Source organism: Vanacampus margaritifer, chromosome 7, assembly GCF_051991255.1.
Source record: "Vanacampus margaritifer isolate UIUO_Vmar chromosome 7, RoL_Vmar_1.0, whole genome shotgun sequence".
NCBI classification, from domain to species: Eukaryota; Metazoa; Chordata; class Actinopteri; order Syngnathiformes; family Syngnathidae; genus Vanacampus; species Vanacampus margaritifer.
This window is the reverse complement of record NC_135438.1, coordinates 6289519-6312712: the sequence shown is the minus strand read 5'-3', so window position 1 is coordinate 6312712 and position 23194 is coordinate 6289519. Positions and strand designations below refer to the sequence as shown.

The 23194-nt window shown below is 38.8% G+C and overlaps 1 protein-coding gene across 1 annotated transcript; it reads right to left on the bottom strand.

The window, feature by feature from the left end:
• Positions 1 to 1266: 1266 nt before the first annotated feature.
• Positions 1267 to 20796, bottom strand: dkk2 (dickkopf WNT signaling pathway inhibitor 2). Its single transcript, XM_077571919.1, has 4 exons — positions 20400 to 20796; positions 6367 to 6520; positions 6058 to 6192; positions 1267 to 3670 (listed from the first exon to the last, which is right to left on the bottom strand). Exons 1-4 carry the CDS (start codon positions 20742 to 20744, stop codon positions 3420 to 3422), a joined length of 885 nt encoding a protein of 294 aa, XP_077428045.1. The 5' UTR covers positions 20745 to 20796; the 3' UTR covers positions 1267 to 3419.
• Between the last annotated feature and the right edge of the window lie 2398 nt (positions 20797 to 23194).

Below are 23194 nucleotides of genomic sequence, written 5' to 3'. Positions count from 1 at the left end.
AACTTTTGAGCTACCAATAATAAAGCGTGGCGAACTTCGATCCAGTCCTCGTAAATCAAGCCCCGATTGCCGATCAAAGCCATGCGGTGAATCTCCCGTGACGCATCCCACATTCCGTGTTAAACGCATTCACATGCTGCACTTGTTTGTTGTGTGCATTTCCAACGCCGCTTGACGCCGCGTTCATCTCCAAGCGCTCCCTCCTTGACACGTCCAAAGCAGGATGGAGTTCTTGGCAAATGCTCAGAGGAAGGTCGCTCACACGCGTAGCACAGTTTCTCTTACAGTTTTAGCTTCTCGTGACTTGCTGAGTCAACACTTTGTCAGGACGCTGGGCAAGCTCAACCAAAATATGAATGTTAGAACTTTTATTTTATTGCTAAAGATAAATAAAACCGCACTTGTAATGTGTCTTCTGTTCTTTATAAATTGTTAGAGTAGTCGTGTTTATAGAGTACCGCGTCACTTGAGATATATTGGGTTGTTTTTTTTGAAAGCACTTGTCATAAAATTGTAGGCTCGTTAACAAAAACAAAAATAAAACTCACACAAACATATTTTTAGTGAGAAAACGAGTCAGGAGGCGTATTTAAATTCACATTATGTTACCACACGTCAAAAGCATCAGCGTTTTTATTTATTTTTGTGTCGTATTAAAGGAGCAGAGCTGTTATGCAGATGTGAGTTCACCGAATTGTTTGTCCCACTCATAACTTGCGCATGAAGTATTTGGGTTTGCTTGAAGGTCCACATTGAAATGTCAATGTGGAACTTTTCTCTGCCAGGCGTAAACACACACAAAGCGCTTCCGTCACGTTTTGGAGAAAATATGGGAAAAAAAATGTCAATCTTGTTTAGCAGCGTCCTCAACCGACTAACTGAAAAAGCATCAGTCTGTCATAGACGCTTAGGGATTTTATCTTTTCTTGTGTTGGACTTTGTTTTATTGAGTAGAATGATTTTTCCATACCCCCCCCCCCCATTATGCTAATTAGTTCCACCTGTTCTGTCAATTTCGGTCTTATCAGCACCGACTCCCTTACTTGAACAATCAGCTCTTCTTTTGATTCTGTTTCGGAGTCCTGATCAGATCCTTTGTTCATCTTTAGGAAAATTAGTCTTCACTGTTCAGTTAGTAACGTTTAACATTTTTTAACTGTCATGCATAGAAAACATGTTAGAGGGGAAGTCAACCCCAAAACATTGTTTTACATAATTTTTTGGTGATAGTTATGTACACTGTAGTGCAAAGTCAAACTCAATCTGTTAATACAAAATACATTCTTTAAATTGTTCATCACTGTAAATATGCAAAACAAATCAATAGGAATTATTCACACACACACACACAAAAAAAATAGTTGGATATAAATCTTAACATCATATACATACCCTTTACACAATGTTTGTATTTGTGTTGCAGTAACTTTCCTTGCGATGCATATTCCGTCTAAAATCTCTACTACGGTATGGCTAACATTTGGTCCCTTCTCTCTTCTCACCTAGATTATCGATATCATTTAGGTTTTAAATCTCATTATATGTACATGATATACACTGTTTCTTAAATATGTCATCGTCGCCTCCGTTCTATTTACAATATAAAAAGCTTATCTATAGTTTGAAAGGGTTGCAACTGAAGTAGTGGAAGAGGAGACTATAGGCTACTGCTTTCAAAAAAAATAGACGGCTAGCTGAAGAACACGCACTTGTTGCCGTCAGTCTGATCAATCTTCTAGCATATTTTGACCCAGCTAACTCTGAAAACATTTCCCGTCGTATCCTTCAATAAACGCAGAACTAGAGAAGTAAACGCAACGGTCCTATGACATTTACAATTAAGCCGCACAATGGACGGAATACCCGTGGCTAATAGACGACTTGTCTTTCGTTGGTGATGTCTCACATTTGCGACTGTTGACTTCTTTTAATACCTCTGAGAGAAGACTGGGGGCGGCAAGGAAATGGGAGTGATGTAGCGAAGGTGAGACTAAATGCGAAAGTGTCCAGAGCTAAGGCACGACAAATAGTGTAGGCTAGCATTAGCATGTGTAATTTGACCATGCGGTGGCATTAGGAATGAAGCGGTTAAACAGATAACCCGTGAAAACATTTCAAATGGTTAGTATTAACTGTGTTGTACAACCCACATCACAAAAACATCCTTCTTAGCAGCTGTCTCTAAATTGGCCATAAGTGCGACGGGGCACTGTGAACGCGAGTATGAAAAGTTGTTTGTGGCTAATGGCTAATGCTAGCATATAGTGTCTTTATGTCTGTAAATGATCAATAGTACCTATTTTGCATAGATTTTTATTTTCTTATTGTTACGCTCGCATTTAGAAAAGTTAATTTAAGAGGTAAATTTAAAATAAGTAAATTATTATAACTACCATATTTAGCACTGGCATTACTCTTTAATGGTTTTTTTTTTAATCCTTATTTTTTATATACACTATCATAGCCAACATAGCTATTACTGTTTACATTTTTAAATGATCATTATGATCCAATTATGCTTTTTTTTTTTTCAACTAGCGTCATATTTGTGCTGGTGGAGAAAAGACAAAAAAGAAAAGATAGGCCAAACCCTGGAGAACCCACGGGGTCAAATTTGGCACCTATAAATTCTGCTACTCAAGTAACAAAGACCTTTATTTTTTTTTCCAGCAGTGATTTTTGTCCCTGTGTTCTTGTTTCCATTGGCCAAAGTGTGTTTGTACATTCAAAATCTAGTTCTAAAATGCAACAAATAAAACAAAATTATATTGTTCAATGTAGCTGTGTATTTGATTGATTATTTTCTTAAATTCTAAATGGTTTACTGACAGTTTTTGTTATTCTGATTTTTCAAAATGATACCCCTAAATCCCAAAAGGGTCAAATTTCGCCCTAATCATAAATTAGGGAATAAAGGGTTAAAATTGAAAAAACATATATTTTGGTGTTCAGTGAACTTATAGCAGTCATTTAATGTATAATTCATAATTTTTCAAAGAAGAAAAGGGTTCTTGGGTTCTCCAGGGTTAAATTGGTGATAGGACATTTTCATACCTTGCCTACATGATATCATTGCTATTCTGTTCTGCTAAAAGCCCAATATTTTCAAAAAAGCTTGCAGTAGCTAACTCTGAGCGACTGGCATAAGACTTGTACACGTTTGTCATCATGGAAAAGCTCTCGCACGGTAATAACAGAAGGACTTTTAAGAAAATGGACTTTGCAGCATGTTAAAGAATGCACTGGGCAGTCATATTAACAATAATAATGCGGCTTCTGCGTTAATGTCTCCGCCCGGAGTCCCTCCATCCCTGAATGTCATCAACGTGGAGTAACACCCACGCAGTCGTGTCTTTTTACTCCATCGCTATACGAAAAAAAAAAAAAAAAAAAAGTTTGCTGGGCTGGCTCCTCCGCCTTCAGATCTTCTGGCACATGTGCAGTCTGGCCTTGGACGACGAGGTGGCATCTTTCCACACCTTGCACGAGAGGCCCTTGGCGCAGTCGCAGCGTTGGAAGATCTCCAGGCTGTGCGAGCCTTTCTTCCTCTGCTTGCTGCAAACCTCGCCCAGTCGCAGCACCGGCTTGCAGATTTTGGTCCAGAAGTGGCGGGCGCAACAGTAGCCCTCGGAGCAGTCGGACGTACGCAAGCACGGGTCGCCCTCGTGACCTTGGAAGAAAACATGAGACTGCGTGAGTGGTTTTCTTTGTATACCTGCGTTAAGTCTTGAAAAAAAAAAGGGCGGTATGGTGAGTTAGTGGTTAGCACTTTTAATTTATTAGGGGATTTTTCATCCCCTATTTAGAAAATATGCATTTTAGTTATCAGTTATGTCATCAGTGTGAATGCTATTATGCTAAGTATAAGTCCAAATTAGCGTTTCGCGTGTTCATTGTTGTTCGGGTAGAGAGAATGTTGATTTTCTGAATACAGACTGGAGATCGGTGAACAGGTCCTTCGAAGGATTTATTTTACAGAATATTCTGGACACGAGCGGGTTTACAAAAGCACAGCTGCTCCTCGCTCAGTGTGTTATTTCAGCGGACTCGCAGCATTCTTATACTATCTTGTTCTCATGAATGACGAGGAAAGACAGAGAAGCCATGCTAACTGCTAACGCTAACCTAAGATTGAAATGTGAGGTTGATTGAGGACACTTGACAGAAGCATGGCTGAAACTACATGAAAACTGAGCGAGGCCATCTTTGAACAGCAAAATAGCAGGAAAATGAATAAGAGTGTGGACTAGAGAAAATCATACTCGCTAAACAGAACCGGAAACGGGAAATGAATTATGGTATGCTACGTCGTACGTCAACCGGGAGGTGTAGTGATTTAAAGTAGACATTATTCATAATATCAATATAGTAATGTTATTTGTTTCTTTCACAATAAAGTCCTTAGTTTTGATTTTGACTTGTGAGGTCTGCACATTAAATGTTCTCAAAATTACAGTGCAGTAGATCTTATCTTGGAGAAGAAAAAAAGGGAAAAAATACTAAGTTAAACTAAAATGTAGATTTGTTTTTAAAATGGCCTCTGGAATTATTTGTTTTTGGAACATGGGAGAACGTATTAGAAGAAATGGACTTAGAAGACATTAAAATAAGTATTTTCACATATTTAGTTTCCTTTTTAGAAGGTAAAATAATATAGCCAGTCTAAATAAAACCTCCCACTTTTTAACCCTGTTTATCTTCTCTGAAATGTTGCTATTATGTCTCGTGTTGACATTTGGGTGCCTTGACAAAATTTTCTTAGAAATGCTACTTCCAGTACATGTGATCGAGCAATTCATGTTTTTGATTATTGTCATGCATTCTGATCCATATAACTGTCAACAGTTGCGCGATTGATCACAAGACGGTTTATTGTTTAGTATACTTCCAAGTTTGACAACAGCTGCTAATGATTCTTGCACAAATTCAAGTGGAAATTTGACAATACTGTTCTCTGAGCTGAGTTTGGGTTTTATGTTCTTGTCGTACTCTAGGACTAAGTTAGTCGTTTTCTAACTTTTTCAGGACCGTCAAGGCACAAGTATGTGTCTGAGCTGGAAGTACAGTACATTGCTGTACTTTATAAATACATCAGGCTAAATCTTTTTTAGCTGGGCTGTACACTGTGGCACATTTTTAGGGCTACTAAGTCTAGTTGTCAATTTATAAAATGACCTTGGAATCCTGACAGAGTACATTAGTATACAGTTGATAGCACCTTGAGGGATTCGTTCGACTCCTACTGTACATCTGTTTCTAACAATGTAAGGTACAAATCATACAATAATTCAAAAAAAAATAGTCAGGATTCTGTAAAAGGAAAAAAAACACATTTTACTAGCACCAACAACTCATATGTCATTTATTTGCAGACAGACGCATTGATTCATGTTTATAATGTGGTGACATGAACACTAAGTAGAGGCTGAGCTGGATGAGTTTTTTTTTTTTTTTTTTTTTTTTTTTTTGCTGCTGCTGTTTTGCTAAACTCTAATTCTGTGGCGTCGCACTGTTTTTTCTGTCTAGGTGGACGTTTTAATGACCTCCACTATCGGTGCGCAAACAGCAAGGAGGAGGGGGGGGTAACTGTGGTTTCGAGTATGCAACCTGTACTTTGGTTTTAAATATGAGGAGCGAGGCAGTTGTCAACATAGTTTGTGGCTCTGGTTGGCAGCAGGAGGTACCATGAGCCATAGTACATACATATATACTGTATATATATATATATATATATATATATATATATATATATACACACATATATTTATTTATTTATATATATACATTTATTTATTTATTTCTTTATATATATATATATATATATACACACATATATTTATTTATTTATTTATATATGTATAAAAAAAATATTATTATTATTATTTTTTATATATATATATATATATATATACATATATTTTTTTTGCTTTATTTTTTCACACAATACAAGCACTACAGTATGAATACATACTTGAGGCGGTCCTTAGAAAAAACGTCAACCTTGTAAGTAGTCCCCAGACCCCAAAACTTTGAGAAAGTTCCAGGAAGTCATCCCACCTTTGAGAGAATGCTTGGCTTCTGTTTTTCCCATGCTTTTCCTCCACCTGTGATCTTTGGCGGAGAGCTTGTTGTGTTGGTCCAAGGCGGAGATGTGAGGCGAGATCACGCTCTCGGAGATCGCCATGCAAATATCTGAAAAGTTGCCAAGATGAGCGATTAGCTCATCATTCGATATATATATAATATATATAATATTATAATATAATACGGTTCACCTACCGCAACATCGTTATATTTCAGTCATTAGTGTAAAATATCATTTCTATTTAAAAGCATTAAAGCATTTGGGGGGGGGGGGGGACGTACAGTTATGGCAGCGGTTGCCGGGGCAACACATGGCGTCCCGGTGACAGCGCTTCTTCCTCCTGCGGCAGGCCAGGCAGCGCGACGGCGCCTGGTGGGGGCTGTGGCAGTAACTGCCCACGCTGCACTCTTTGTCATTGCTGCACGGATACACCTGCTGAGGAAGGACAACAATTCACTTCAAATCATTTGCGCAGAAAGCTGATGAAATAGAAATAGTTGGAAGGGATTGACATTGACTTAAGAATTTTTTTGGGGTGGGTGACGTTTTCCTGGAAGATCATGATTTCCCCAATTAATAACTATGTTTATATTGTGAAATTCCTACTTTAAAAAAATAAAAATAAATACTGAACCACTTTATTTTCACAAGAACTCAATTAATTTTTTCCTCCAAAAAAATCAATAATAATAAAGACCACTGGAATACAGAACTTCCCTTCTCCTAAAATTGTGACTTTTCTTTTTCCCCAAAACACTACTTATACACTACAAAAATATTATTTTCATCATATTGTTAGTTAATGGTTATAATTTGTTCCTTATAATTAGACTTATTTTTTATTTTATTTTTTGAGAACTCAGTATTGCCGAACCAGTCCCATTGTTGACTGTAAAGTAAATATAAAAGTTTTTAAAATAGATATATTGCTCCATTTTCTGATTGAACAAGAGATCATTCTTTTTTTTCCTTTTTTTCAAAACTTGGTGGTTAGCCAAAAAAGCCTTATATTATTCTATTCATGATAACAGTTGGTTTGTTTTTAATTAATAATACCTTTAAAAAAAAATTTAATTTTTTTTTAATTTGTCCTGGTCCCCATTCTACCCAATTTGAGTTACTTTTACAGTTTCAAGAGTGCTAATGTAAAATATGTGTAGTGTCTTGGCTCAAAAATATTAAAGGTGGAGAAACACTAAAGAAGAAACTACCGCATATGGATGGAATCGTGCATTGTTATTGAATAGGCGGCTTCAGAACGGGCGATTGATGTTTGTCAAAATATTCAACCCGAAAGCCATCATGTTATTTTACCCTTAACCAACCCACTGTTTGTGTGTCTGAACTTGCGACTCCTCTTTAGAAAACATCACTGTTGCCTCCAGTCGTTTTGTGTCTCTTCAGGACAACGTCCAGTAGTAGAACCCGCTTCACGTCTGGACTCTTGTAAGCGCAGACTTACTTTTTTCTCACCGTCCTTGTTGTTATTTTTATGCGCGCCAGACAATTGGAGCAATTAGATTTCCAAAGCAAACTCTCTCTCCAAGCATTTGGCGACTTAATGAGCCCTGCAGACGTACCTCAGGGGTAATTACCCCACTAATCATACTCCTTTAAGAGTCCATTCCAGTCTTGTTTGCGTAGTTTGTTCTAAGCTGGCTTTTGTTTTTACAGCCATATTTCTCTTGTCGTGCCAACGTGATTGCCGGCGTTGTTTTTGTCTGCTTGTCTGTGTTGTTGAGAAGAAGAATGTTTTGCGTAAAAAGTTGACTTTGGGTTCAGAAGGACTGATTTGAGAAATCAACCACTTGTTGTCAAATGTACCCCAAATTGTCTACTTATTAATATTATTTGCTAATTCTCTAATCATAAAATGAACATATAAAGCAAAAATATAAATACAATGTTTCCCCACTATACGTCATGTTTTCTTTTTAACCCGTGGGCAGTATTTTATTTTGAAATGGCTTGGTCAGAACCAACAAAAAGTCAAAAAATGGTCACAATAACGCCTAGGGGTATAAAACGTCATTTCAGTGTTTTTGACAGTATACTAACTGTAATGCCCTTTACATGTGGGAAAGGAGAGCCACACTGGCCACTGAAATCAACCACTTGTTGTAAAATGTACCCCAATTTGTCTACTTATTAGTATTATTTACTCATTCTCTAATCATAAAATGAACATACGGTTTATAAAGCAAAAATATAAATACAATGTTTCCCCACTATAGGTCATGTTTTCTTTTTAACCCGTGGGCAGTATTTTATTTTGAAATGGCTTGGACAGAACCAACAAAAAGCCAAAAAATGGTCACAATAACGCCTAGGGGTATAAAACGTCATTTCAGTGTTTTTGACAGTATACTAACTGTGTAATGCCCTTTACATGCGGGAAAGGAGAGCCACACTGGCCGATGCACTTTTCGGCCATTTATTGAACACGATGAGGAAACTCACACAGGAGCTGCTTTCAGTCACAGCTCACGCCAAGACACTCACACAGAAATGCCATTGATGGGCTAACGTAGATTAGCATACAGTAGCTCTCTGCCTCCTCTTAATTTTGCTGCGTCTGCATCAAGTAGAACCGAGTGCTGCCCAACATGTGGTGGCACGTGGTACTACACTGAAATGAAGGCGAGCAACTGTCAATTCAGACACGGCGGTTTAGTTTAAAATCCCGTATTTAAAAAAAAAAAAAAAAAAAAGAATACTTAAAAATCTGCTGAGAAAGAATAGCAGCGGCAACACTGTACCTAAATTAAGGAGGAGCTCTGAGTTTGAGGCTTTCATTGAACGTGGCATCTTGGTGTAATTCCTCACACGTGTAAGCGCTGTTGCCGCGGGACTCGGGGGCGAGGCAGAGCAGTTGGACAGGAAGCGTGTGACAAATCAATTTCGGAGAAGTGAATTACTGCGCCGAAAACGTGCCCGTCTCCGGATCAGGTTGGTCAAGCGCGTTTCCGCAGCTGCAACATCTTTATATACAGAGCCCATACATGTACACTGGGAGGGAGTACAAATACGTTGTTATTGTACTTTTCTTTTTTAGATTCCTTTTTCTGACGTATTTTTACTATTAGTATTTAAAACAAATGTGAACTTTGTCCTACTTACTTTGTCAAAATAGACTTTTTCAACCTATGCGAATGACTTAATGTAAAATCCATCCATCCGTTGTAATGATTAACTCCAGTCTGACTCGCTAATGCTAATTAGCGCGCTACTCGCGGCACTTTTAGAACGGCTCCACGCTGAAAAAAAACAACTTTTATTGGAATAACTTGATCGTGACTTTTTCCTTCTACTCTCTAATGTGGCTACAACTTAACAGTGTATCAGACCATGTGAAACCACACTGCCCCTGAGTGGCCAAATAGGGTACAACATGAACAGCGCTCCCAATAAAGGCACACACAAACAAAGCGAAGATAGTATAAAATAATTTAAATAAAATCGATTTTTGGGGCATGTAAAATCGATTTTGAATCATAGTAAATTAGAATCGCGATTCTTATGAGAATCGATTTTTTTGGGCACACCCCTAGTAATGAATTTTTTTTTTTTTCATTACCATGATCATTTTTCTTACTCAGGTCAACATTAACAAAGCCATTGTTTTGATAGCATGAAAGTCATGTTGACACTTGCTAGCACTTTGTTTAAATAAAATAAAATAAAAAGTAACATAGGAGCAGCCGCAGTTATGACTTTTTTTTTTTTTTTTGATCCTTCGATATTAAAACAACATGTTTAGCCCACACGTTGGCCAATGACTTGTCGGAGAGCCAATGCTAATTACGATCACTTTTAAGATGAATAAACATGGGAACAAATGGAGGAATTTCAACACAACGCCACATTTCAATCAATCTCTCGCTATTCAGATTTCAACAAACTGGAAGTCGTTAGAAGTCGAGCCAAAATATGTTCTTTACAATATTATGTTCTATGTGGCCCCACTAGTCTAAACATTTTTCTGATTAATATTGTGTCTTTGGCATATGAATTAAGCAGCTAAATCCACCCTTTTGTATCCATCTCAGGAGGTGGGTAATAAATTGGGCCTGAAATTATGATTAAAAATTTGGTTCAGTATCATTATTACCTACTTTATAATTAACTGATGATCAATATCATGCATGCTTACCACTTTAGTTCATTTATTCATATTCTTTTTATCGATTTAATTGCCTTTGCATGTAGTTCTGGCACAAACAAACGTCCATATGTACGTATGTCATGAAACTATTATTTAACATCGCGTCCTATTGTCTTTCAGTTTTGTGTCATTTTTGTGGGACAACAAAGGACGGTTAGACGGTTGGATGTCTTCACCACTCCAGAAGCAAATGACAAATGATTATGCTAACAAGACAAAGCATTATAAAGCAACCACATTCTTCCAGGGAATGCGATTTAATGTAAGTGAAAGCAAAGCCAGACCCAACCACATGACCTAAAACTAATTAGAGAACAATAACTGCCACATGATAACAAATGAGATTTTTCCTTCACTTCATACCAGGGTGTTTACAAAAGACCTTTTTGAATTGAAAACACATTCTAAAAGCACAAATTGCGAGCTAACGTTACATGCGGTATACCCTGCCGTGACACTTTAAAAAAAAACTATATATATATATTGTTAATACATTTTCTTGAAAACTTTTTGGCCCGCCCAAGTATTAACACGGTGTGGGAAACACTGGAGTGGATCTTTTCACTAACATTTCCACTGCACTCATGACACGTTCACAACAACCGCTCAACAGCATCACACATAAAACACACGTAACGTAAATGGACTGCTAGCTAGCTCCAGGCTAAAGCTAATTGTGCTAACATCTATACATGAGCTTGTGTTTAAGGCTACAGGGGGTTTTGGCTGGCGAGGAGGAGGGAAATGTAGCATTTTAGACCTGTTGTACACGCACACACAAAACAAATATAGGTTCCTTATATTTTTAGCCATTGCTCAAGTGACAGATCAAAAAATCTCAAATATAAAGTGGGTGCTACCAATGCTAGTCATGTGGTTCATCTATTGTATTGTTGTTTTGCTTGTTTGAAGGTTAAGGCCATTCTATTTCCTTAACATTGTACTATTTTTGTAAAAGAAAAAGACATTATGAATTCTTATTAAATAATGTGAATTATTACTATTAATTTTGAAAAACACAAATGACTCTGTTTTCTGTTTTCTTTTAGTTTTCGTACGGAATACACAGATGTTGTTCTTGTCAGCTAGCTTAAACCAAGGATTTAGCGGTTGGATACTTGAGAAGACTTAGCCATAAAAATATCCCAAAATGCATTTCGGGCTGCTATCTCAGAAATATGTCAGCGTCGGGGGAGGGGGAAGTACACAGCATTCCAATTTACAAAGTCACCTGCATTCTTAGGAAGAATGTTGTTGCTTACTTTCTTGGGAAGACCGTATTTGGCGAGTTCACATGACCGTAGATTCTGCGTTCTTCATATTGAGAAGTGGCCGAAGACTAAAATTAAAATGGCTGCCAAAAACAGCAGTGTGTTGAAACGTTTCACTGGGAAAATCCTCGGTGTTGGTTTGGTTTGACTGATTGTTGAGCTTTTAGCTTTTTGTTGCTACCAGAAATGATGTGGTTCTCTTGTTTTGCGCATGGCAGCTGAAGCCGGTTGATTTTTTGGACTGTTGTCAAGGAGATTCCACTACACACTCTCAATAAACAAATTAAGTTTTAAGTAATTAACATCAATTCCAACTTGGAAATGATCTTAGTTCTTTTTTTTTTTTCCTTTTTCTGGAGAGCTCAGTATTGTTCATTCGGTAATTTTACCGATTTGACATGTCATCATCATTGCTCTCTTTTTTTTATTTATTTATGTTCTTGAATCATAAATCTGAAAATGTTCACATATGCAATGCTTAATGAAATCGAGCTGAAAACAAAACTGTGCGACTTCCAATTGGTTTCATGCTCCAGAGTCACAAACGGTCACGGTGGTTACAAAAACGTTCTGCTGAAGTTCTTTTTGACACCAATATGAAGACAAATGGACGCCTACCAGCTGCTTATAATACTTCATACTGCTACGTACGTTTTATCTGTCTCACAGGCTCGCATCCACGTCGTAGGTGTGGAAGAAAAATGGGCCTCACCTCTTCCATCACAGCCAAGTCTTTGAAATGTAGTGAGTCAAGCCCCCCCCCCCCCCCCTCTTTCCATCTGATTACCTCACCTTATCTGCCGGTATTTTAAAACGCCTCATTCGCTACTTCTGAGGGACGTGTGGCTTTAATTCGGATGCGTCTCATCTCTTGTTGTCGCTCCCTTATTTTTTTGCCCCGCACATAAAAAGAGTAAGCCTTAGATCCCGCGCAGGAAGTGGCCCCCGAGAGCTATTTTACTCCGCGGCTACTCTCGGCATGCCGGCCGAAGCGATAAGGATGGAGACAGACGCAGCGCCATGAGGGAAGCGACACCCCCCCCACTCCCCTCCCTCCGCCAAACCCACTTCCACTCATGCTGCGGGGTCAACAATCTCTAAAAAAGCAAGCGTTGTGGAACCCGTATTTACAAGCAAAACACTGTTGCGCTGTACAGCTCATGTCAGTGGAACTTTGTGTAAAGAAAAAAAAGAAGGAATTAAGACACTGATGCCAACTTGTAACTTTAGTTGTTTAGACTATCCTCACAACTATTTTTTTTTTCCCAAATTCAACACATTTTTGAAATGTGACTAGAAACAACAAATTTAGTCACATGAAATCACCGAGAAATCGAGGCGGCTAATCCCTTTGTCGTCATTTTGGAGGAAGGTGATTTCAAGTTTTATGGCTGCAATAAAATCTGGGTGATTTATATAGCAATAGTTACTTCTTCTGTGTACTTGTTTTTACAGATTTTGTGGTTTTCCTCAGACTTGAGTTCATTCCAAACATCAATGAAATCTAGCAATAGTTCATGAAAGATGATAAACAAGATTCACAGGTACCCGGAGCTAAAGCACATGACTTTCTGAGTCCTCTGGCAATCTATCAGCCTCACTATCTGGAATATTATTGCGGGAGATGATGACTGGTTATAATGGGTGCAGCCATTTTATAAATGGGAGTTGGCCCAGTTGTTGCACTGATGATAGTGCTCAGCAGAATTGAGATTGAGCCCTTATCCCTATTCCAGTGATTGCCAACCACTGTGCCGCAAGAATGTATCCATTTACCAATGACTACATCCTAAATCTTACAACATTCTGGTCTTTTGGTAAATTTGAGGGCTAAAAAAGAAATCATCAGGTTTTGGTTCTAGAGTGTAGAACATTAAAGGCATTGTCTGTAAGCGTAACAAGTCAAGATGTGTTGTTTCCCGCAAAAGAAGTCGGGGTCCAAAGTTCAGACACGTTTGGACTGATAAAGTCCTCCAGAGTACTCCAGTGGCATTCGTGCACGGCACTTGTTTTTATCCATTCCATTTAACTTTTTAGTTTTCCATCCTAAGGGCCTACCAGTTTAAGACCACTACACAGTGTCTGTGTTTTAGATTTTAAAGTATTGTTTGTTGTTACTGTTACTTTTTCTTTTTTTTTACGACTGCACCTCAAACATTGTATGCTCTACTTGTATACCGTCCCCTCATTGTAACTGTTCTTATGACAGTCTAACACCAGGATAACCATGAGATGCCGATCGCAATGGGTTAATGTGGTTGAATGAAAAATTTAAAGACGGTACAATAGAAAGAAACTATAATTCTCTTTGAGATTTGTGGAAAAGGGGACTTCAGGACTCAGAGCAGAGAAATATAAGACCTGAATCTCATCCAGGACAGATCAGAGCAACAAAAAGAAGAAATAGATCTGAAGTCTCCAAACTTAGATTATTAGCTCCCTTGGCAAGAGGAACGAGAATATTACAAATGATAGGGTGAGAAGCTCGGTCATCCGGGAGGGACTCAGCGTCGAGTCGCTACTCCTCCACGTTGAGAGGAACCAGATGAGGCGGCTCGGGCATCAAGGTCCGGATGCCTCCTGGACGCCTCCCTGGGGAGGTGTTCCGGGCATGTCCTACCGGCAGGAGGCTCCGGGGACATCCCAGGACACGCTGGAGAGACTACGTCTCTCGGCTGGCCTGGGAAGGCCTTGGGATCCCGTCGGAGGAGCTGGGTGAAGTGGCTGGGGAGAGGGAAGTCTGGGCTTCCCTGCTAAAGCTGTTGCCCCCGCTACCCGACCCCGGGTAAGCGGAATTGAAGACGGAACGGACGGAAAGTGACATAAGCAAGAATGAAAACAGGACCATTTATTTGGCCTATGGAAGAATGTATTCCCGCACATTCTAACAACAAACGTGACATAAACAGGAACCGCAACAAATGACACGTGACGTGAGCCAGAATAGGAATCCTACTTGATTAAAAGGAAAAGATAAAAAGTGATCCCTGTGTTTGCGCACTTGAAGGATTATACCAGTGGATGACAAAATAATTGCTTGCAGAGAGAGAGGCCTTGCAGAGTCAAATAAAAAGAACCTCATCGAGTAAACAAACAGAAAACAAAAGACAGCAGATATCAAATAAACCGAGGATGAATTAGTCCGACAAAACCCCCGGCCTTCAAATGCCAATGTTGGCGTCCTTTAACAGTCCAAACATGTCTGTGAACTTTGGACCCCGACTTCTTTTGGAAGGAAACAAGACATCTTGACTTGTTAAGCTTACAGACAATGTCTTTAAACCACGGCAGGTCTCCTCTGTCATTAACAGGTCCAATTACGGCAAATGAGGTCGCCGCGGGAGGCCCCCCTAATAGGTCGGGGCTGGGGGGCCCTGCCGGCACCCGAGGGAGCAGCAGACTGGAAAGGCCACCGGACGGGAGGCCGACGGCGGCGCTAACAAGCCGCCACACCTCCGCCCGACTTTCTCAGCTCATTAAGGTCGCTTCACAGGCGGGTCTGGGGAGAAGTGTGGTGGGGGCGGGGGGGCGGGGGGGGGGGCTTTTAAAAGCGCAGCCCATCGCAGATCGCGTCGAAAGCGACTGGTTGAGTCTCACGCCGTGACTAAGTGCCACCCACCAGTCAAATATGGATTTCATTTGAGCGGTCGATTTAATCATCAAAGGCGAAATAGTCCTGGCGTAGGCAACGTAAGACTTCATCAAACTTTTTTTTTCTTTTTCTAAAAAGTAATTCCTTCAATATATGTATTTTTCTAAACATCAAAGACAATTTGGACCATCGTGCTCATTTTTAGTAAACGTCGAAGGCAATAGAAAACCAAATTTTAGTCAATTAATTTATATGTTAAGAACCATAAAAGAAATGTAGTAAACTAACATCAAATACAGTAAAAGTACCTAACATGGACATTTTTTGTAAACACTGAAGATGATTTAGTCAAAACTAGCAAACGGTGCAATATTCATAAGCATCAAATATACATCATAGTCTTTAATACCTACGGTAAATGTTTTTGTAAACACCATAATCGATTTAGCCTTCAATGAACCCAATGTGCATGTTTAGTAATCATCAAAGACAAATTGTATTTTTCAATGTGTTCATTTTCATGAACATTGACGACGATTCGTTTTTTTTTCTTGTGTTAAATCCAACCAGGATTGTGATTTTGTACACATTAAAGACAATTTACTGAATATTTGTAAACATCAAAGACACAATGAAGTCTTCAGTACATCATGCATGTTTTGGAAAACACTGACAACTGTTTAATTGTTTGATAAACCTCAAGCACATTTACATTACAAACAGACAGACAATTTAACCTTCAACTAATACAACGTACGTATTTTGTAAATATCAAAGACACACTGACGATTTTTAGTCTTTGCTGAACACGATCTGTATGTTTAAGGAATCACCCCCACCCAAAAAAATATAGCCGTGAAACTAACATACACATTTTTGTAAACATTGATAACAATTTAGGGTCTTCAACCAAGCTCATGTACGTTTTTGAATTTTTTTTTTGTCAAGAGTAATATTTATTCCAGTTCCTTTAAAACGGGTTTTGGCAACAACAAAATGCTGCAATATCTGGATATTTACATTCATTACATATGACAATTTGAAGTTTTAGTAGCTTTTAGTTGGAATCGTGGAAGTTGATAGACAAGAATTGCTTTTATGGACCACATAAAATGTTGTGGTGGGCCGGATCGAGCTTCCTGGGCTGAGTTTGTCAAGCACAAATATTGCAGCATCTAATAATGCTGTCCATTCTTCTTGACAGCACTTTTTTTTTTTCCACATTGGGATGAATTATTATTTAGACACTCTCATCTGAGATGCCAGCAATTTCACAAGTGAGAGCGTGAAAAAGGCGAATCACTTTGAAGGTTGCCAGTTGGCTCTGAAAATGTGAGTCCGGTTTTTGGGAAGCGATACGGTGAGATCCGACATTCTCTATTGCCGAAAGCCTGGTTTTCACATGGTAAGATTTGAAAATTGTCGGCAGACTTCCAAAACCTGAGACGCCACATTTGATGTTAAAAAGATCACGGGTAAAATAATTTGTGTGTGTATGCAGCCGTACGGAAAAATTAACATACATGAACCGATTTTACTCACGAATTTGTGCAGGTCAGGCAGGAAATCTTATATAAACTATATAGTAGTGTTGTAACATTCAAAAGCAGTCTTAGTCTTAGTCATGAGCTCGAGCTTGACTGTCAAATTTGGAAGGTCTTGATCTCTTGTCTCTGCTAATTAACACCTGCAAAACTAATTTTGTCTTATAGAGATGAATATTTCTGGAAATAGATTTTAATTCCACCTTCCAATTGTTTTTATGTAACAGATGTTCATTATTCAGGAAAAAAAAATAAGTTAAAGGGGAAGTCAACCCCAAAAATGTCTTTATACAATATGTTCTATGCACCCCCAATAAATACAGTATTTTGGTCAATATTGCGTTAGTGGAATATGAGTTAAACCGCAAAATCCAGCAGTTTTTTATCAATATCAGTAGGCGGCCATTTTGCCACTTCCTGTTGATTGACAATGACATCACAGTTGCTCAGGTAACAACCAATCACAGCTCCGCTTCAGAAAACAAGTGAGCTGTGATTGGTCATTGCCTGAGCCTTGCGCAACTCTGATGTCATCTTAAGTCGACAAGTGCAAGTGGCAAAATGGCCGCCCCCTGAGAGAGATAAAAAAATGCCTCGTAACTCATATTCCACAAATGTAATATTAATCAGAATGTCGTGTTTGGACTAGTGAGGTCACATATGACATATTATTGTCAAGAAATGTTTACGGTTGACTTCTGCTTTGCGGTTTTGGTCTTTTCATGGTCTCGACTTGTCTTAGTGTTGGTCTCGGGTTCTCTCTGTCTTGGTCTTGACGCCCAAAGTCTTGGTCTCGGGTAGTCTTGTCTACTGTGTTTAATACTGTAAGGACAAATTGTCTTTGCGTGTTACAAAAACGTTTGTTTCATTTGGGGCTCCAATTGCCTTTGATGTTTACAAAATGTGTCCGTTCCATTGCAGACTTGAAATGGTCCTGAAAACCAGATGAGGACGGATACACGGATGGTTTCCGACGCCTTCAAGGTCTGTTAAATAAAAGGCAACAGCGCGTACGCCAGGTGAAAGGCCTTTTATTTTTTTACCTCCTGATTTATTCCGCTTGTAAATGGCCTCACTCTGACTGGATGCAGAGGGCCAGTCAAAAGTTATACAGTCAAAGCCACATAATGTGGCCGAGGCTTTACAAGTGTGGAAAACCTCCTGGCAGCCAAACACACTCACACACTTACTGTACTGTATGTGTCCATATAAATGCCTGCCATGAATGCCATTACAGGCATAACTTGGACATGCCTTGTTTTACTGCTGGTAGACTGGTGGTCTACACACACACACACGTATGGCTTCCCATATTATCAAAGTGGTCGAGGTGCAAGCAGACGTTGAAATTTGAGGTCTGGCAGGCGTCGGGTTTGAGGTTTTTCGCCTCTGCTTTCGCATCATCGCTGGCTCGGGGCGGGATGTCAGCACGCTCAACACTTTGCAGGCAAGCAGCTGCCACTGAGCAGCATGTCACAAGGGGGCCATGTTGAAAAGGGACAAACCGCAGCAAAACAAAACAAAAAAGAACACTGATGAGACGCTTCTCAAACCTCCAGGAACTTCTTACGGAAAAAAGCCAAACGAAAAGCTCAAATCCAAGCAATCAATAATATGTTGCTCACTGGATTGAAGTCTTGTGATGTGTGTCAAACATTTTTGTACTTTGACTGATAGTTTTTTAGGAATAAGCGGTTCATGAAATGGATGAATGGGGGATTATTTTTTGTAAACTAATTTATTAAAAATTTTGGGGGAAAAGTAACAAATGGGACAGGCATATGCAAGGACGACTCATTTGACAGGTGGAGGTCCTTGGGTTCAAAATGATGGCCCTGTGACGTAAATTGAGCATTTTTGTTGCTAGCCTAGTGAATAGCTATTCTTTGCTAATGAACTGTGTCCTGAACATGTCATATATAGGAGAGACTTTATTTAGAACCAAAATATTTGTAGATGTGCTTTTTTTGCCCATTTTAATGTAAGATTGTTAGCATTTTATGCTAATGTTAATATGCTAGCGCTCTGCCAGGTTCACATCGTTCTAGAACTTATGCATACTTTTGTCCCTAAAAGTATTGTTGATGTGAAATTTCACTTATGGATAAAAAAAAAAAAATTAAAAAGTGTTTATTTGACGTGTTTTGCAAGCTAATGAGCAGTTTTAGCGCCATTTTTTTTCTTCTTTCAATAATTTACATAATGGCATGCACAAACTAGGTTCCCTCTTTCCGCAGTTCTATTTGTCAAATGTGTCACTTGAGCATTAAAAGAGCAGGACTAGAGTACGGAAGAGACAGATGTAAAATACCCCCCCACCCCCTAGTGACCCCCCCCCCCCCCCAACACACACCATTGGTAAAAAAAAAAATCCCTTAATCCTTGCAAGGATAACTTGAATGACACTCTAAGCCTAGAAAAGCGTGCCGGGGCCCACTGGTCACTTTTTTTCCCTCACATTTGTGCTGCCGTTAATGATTTAGTGTGGAGGTGCGCCGTGGCGTCACGTCTGAAAGGCAATTAAGAGTTTATGAGGGAGGGGGCGACGGGTCTGATCCCTGGAATAGCCAATAACCATGCACATAAAGCAGCCTTATTTTAAATGGTATAGTGCTACTTTATTTAAAAGGACAGTCACATTCCTCGGGTTTTTTTTGTGTGTGGTATTTTAAGCACTACAAATGTTGTAGAGGAGATATTGTACAGACCAGATGGACGGAATGCAGTATTATGTAAGGTCATGGCTAACACGAGAGCTGTACTAATTACAATTACAATTAAAATAGCCAAGGTGCTATTTTCTAAAAAAAAATAATGTTCATATTGTACAAATGAATATTAGGGACACACACACATTATTATTATTCTTTTTAGATTGGGGTGGTCTTTTTTTCCCTTTTAATAATATTTATAAATATATACTTCTTCTTTTTTTAGATTGAATTTGTATGAGAGAAAAAGTCAAAAGAGTAATCTTATTTTCTGGACATGAGAATTAAATCATACTTTGGGGGACATAGTCGTAATATAATAGAATAAAGTTGGTTTTGTTTCAAGAAAAATACATTACATCAGGTAAAAAAAAAGTGATTTATTTTTCACATATATTTCATATATTTATATAGACTTAGGTTGATCGTTTTTCAAGATAAAACGTCTTTTGGTTGGATTATTGTACAGTGCAAAAAAAGTTGTATTTCATGAAAATATTTCATGGGGGGGGGGTGATAAATAATCTTATAAGAATAAAGTAAATTTTATTTTAAGATAAATAGATGTGTATTGTTTGTTAAGGGGGGAAATGCAATTTTATGAAAAGTAGTTATTTAATCTTATTAGAAAAGTATTTATTTATTATTTTAAGGGTGGTTGTAATAGGCCAACTAGTTAAAAAAAAAATGAGAGGTTGGGTGATTAGTATTGCATTGGTCTAAACTTCTTTATAGGGTTTAAAGTAAAATATCCTCAAAGATGCTACTCTCAAAACGGTTAAACTAAAGTAGGCTATATGCAAAATACTAGATTCAACAATTTGCACGATCCAATACAAGGACCACGACGGGAGATCATTCGTTCGTGCATGTTGGACACCTGCACAATCAGATCCGACGCAAGACTAGCCTGTCACAAAATATGCTGACTAATTCATATTACAGTGACGCACACTTATTGGTGCCTTAAAATGGTGTCCCCGACCATTACTAGTATTTACACGTCCAATCAAGTTGAAGATGGAAGGTACCTGCGCAAAGATGTTGAATTTCTTGACGGTGCCGGCAGCCGAGCGGTTGAAGGCGACCGCGGGCGCTTGATCCTCCGCGGCCGCAACACCCGCAAGAAGAACCGGTCTGATGGAGTTGGGCTTGGGGCGACCCTCCGGTGCGTGGCACCTGGCGGCGGTGGCGAACAGCAGCAGCAGGAGCCAACATTTATTCCAAAAGCGCACCAGCAGCATCATCCTTGCGCGCGAAAAAAGAAGAAAACCAAGTAGATGTGCGCGGTCGAGCACACAGCCGATGTCGCGGTTTTTCTCCCGCGAGATCACACAACAAAACTCAAGACCACTATGAGTGTAGTTTTTCAGCATAAAGGAAGTCTATTCAAAATGACGAAGAATCTCTACGGAGTTCGAGCAGGAGTGGTCGGTCCTCTCTGCCTGACTGAGAGTGGAGCTTCGTTTGTGATCGTCTTTTTATAGCATTAATGAGCGATCTTCCTCCGCCCCTATATGTACGCACACACACACACACACACACACACGGACACACAAAGTGATCCATCTATGTGTGTGCTGTGCTGTCTGGTGCCCCGCCGGCACCAGCAGCCCCGCTGGGAGCAAACTATTAAAAAAAAAAATATATATATATATACACTGTGTATTTTAACTGAGCCCTCTTATATTTACTACTGTGCAGGAAATGGAAAAATCAGGGTTAAGCTGCTGTAAAGGGTTTTTTTGTGTGCGTTAGGACCCTTTTATTCCTCTTAATTAATTGCACTATAAGTGGAGTTGTGGAGGGTGACTGTTGTAAAAAGAAAACCAGAAATGTATAACGCATGTGCGCTAGTTGCTCTTTGGACCATCTTCTGGTTTCATCCGATTCAAGAGTTTTTATTGGACTTATAAGGAAGAGAAGAAATTGCACAGAGCAGACACACGGACAGTACAGCCGAAAAGGTCTTCTGAGGAACACGGCAGCCGCTGATGCACTTAAATGTGTAAAACACAAAATCAGATTGTACAAATTGGGGGGGAAATGTAAGATGACAATACACTATCTTTTTTTCCGCCTTAATATTACAAGACTAAAATCGCACTTTTTCAAGAAAAGATTGAATATTAAGATTTTTTTTTTTTTTTTAGTCATAGCCTAAGTTAGTCTACTCGTGCAAAAATGACCTTAAGCCACATGCTGCTTCACCATGTCTAGACAAAGGCATTTTCGGATCACATGGCAGCTTGGTAAATTTCCATCGCAGCTGTTTAATATTTTTGACTCATCCCTCAGCCCCTTGTATTGAATCCTATTAGATTTTGCAGGTTTACCATATGTTAAAGGCGTATATTAAGAGATCAAACGCTATTGGTTGCTCTATTCTTCCCTGGACAGGAAGCAAGTGTCTGGTGTGGGCGACAAAGTTGACTTAAAAAAAAAATAGAGCATCACCTTGGAGCATCTACAGTTACCTCAAACACGTCCAATACTTCCTCCCACTCCCCGGTGGAGGCGCTCCTCCATTGTGTCCCACAATGGACGTTGGCACTTTGAATTGGAGCCTTTGATGGATAGCTTTTGAGGTCAGAAGGCTTTCCCGGTGTTCTGGTTTCATCCCAACCCAGCCAGCCTTCAATAGATGCCTTCAAATTGTGTGAAGACTTAAAAAAAAAAGAAAAAAGAAGGCATTATTAGATGTAATCGTTTTGTGGGAACGAACACTTGGTTTGGGGATTGGCTGTTTTTTACAATTGTCACTCAATTAACTTGCATACAAATTCCCTGATTATATTTTTTTTTCAACTTTTTTTTTTTTGAATCTCATGACCTCATTTGTGTATCGGCAAAATTCTATCTTCGCTCTGCTCACCATGTACACCAACACCCGTGAAAATCCGCGGTGATCAAAATATGAAATGCTAAATGGAGTGTACTAATATAGCGCTTTATCTTCATTATACATTTACAAAGCCATATTCACTTATCTCATTCGAATGTATTAGAGTGTAGCCAACAGGACGGTTTTCCTTTTTATCTTAAATACCCTTGCCAGGATGTTTTGTGTAATACTAGCCTCGTCCTAGCTAGCACTAACTATGCTAGCTAGCTAACGCCTAGCTAGTTTGTCCCTCCGGTCAGGAACGTAGCATGTACATAGCTTTGCTAATGATACCAGCCCTTACCAAAAAAAACTAAAAAAAAAGTATACTTAAGTAGCCTATGCTTGAAATATAGTCAAAATTAGGACAGTATACTTTCAGTTTACTTTTTTTTTTTTTTTTACTTATTGGAAGTAAACTCCACCAAGTACATTTAAAGTGTACTTGTAAGTATACTGAAACAGTTGACATACTGTAATATATACTTAGAATGTACTTGTACTTTTTGAAGTATACTCAAAATTAGGAGTATACGTCCAATTTACTTTTCTTGTACTTATTGGAAGTACACTCCACCAAGTAAATATTAAGTGTACGTGAAGCATACAGTGTACTAAAAGTTTACATACTGTAGTATATACTTAGAAGACGCTCGCTGAGTAATTGACCGAAATTATAGGTTCAATTTATCTATAAAGTCGTAAACTTTATGTGGCTGGATATCTTGGAAGTTAAGGTCAGTTCGATCCCTTTCAATTCATGGATGGAGTTTTTGCTGTAAACTAAACTGTGGATATAATTATACCTCAATGTATACTTTCAAGTATATTTAAGTATACCTAATAAATAGTGTACTTAAATACAATTATACCTAATAGTCTACTTAAATATACTATAAAGTATGCTTATTAATATTTTTTTCTATTTTTGTTCCTTCTTTT

Excerpts from the sequence above, each read along its gene's own strand:
- dkk2 (XM_077571919.1), bottom strand. The coding sequence starts at position 20,744 with ATGCTGAAAAACTACACTCATAGTGGTCTTGAGTTTTGTTGTGTGATC. Across the intron at positions 6,521-20,399 it reads AATTCAACATCTTTGCGCAG|CAGGTGTATCCGTGCAGCAA; the intron begins GTACCTTCCATC and ends GTCCTTCCTCAG. Across the intron at positions 6,193-6,366 it reads CGGCAACCGCTGCCATAACT|ATATTTGCATGGCGATCTCC; the intron begins GTACGTCCCCCC and ends GCAACTTTTCAG.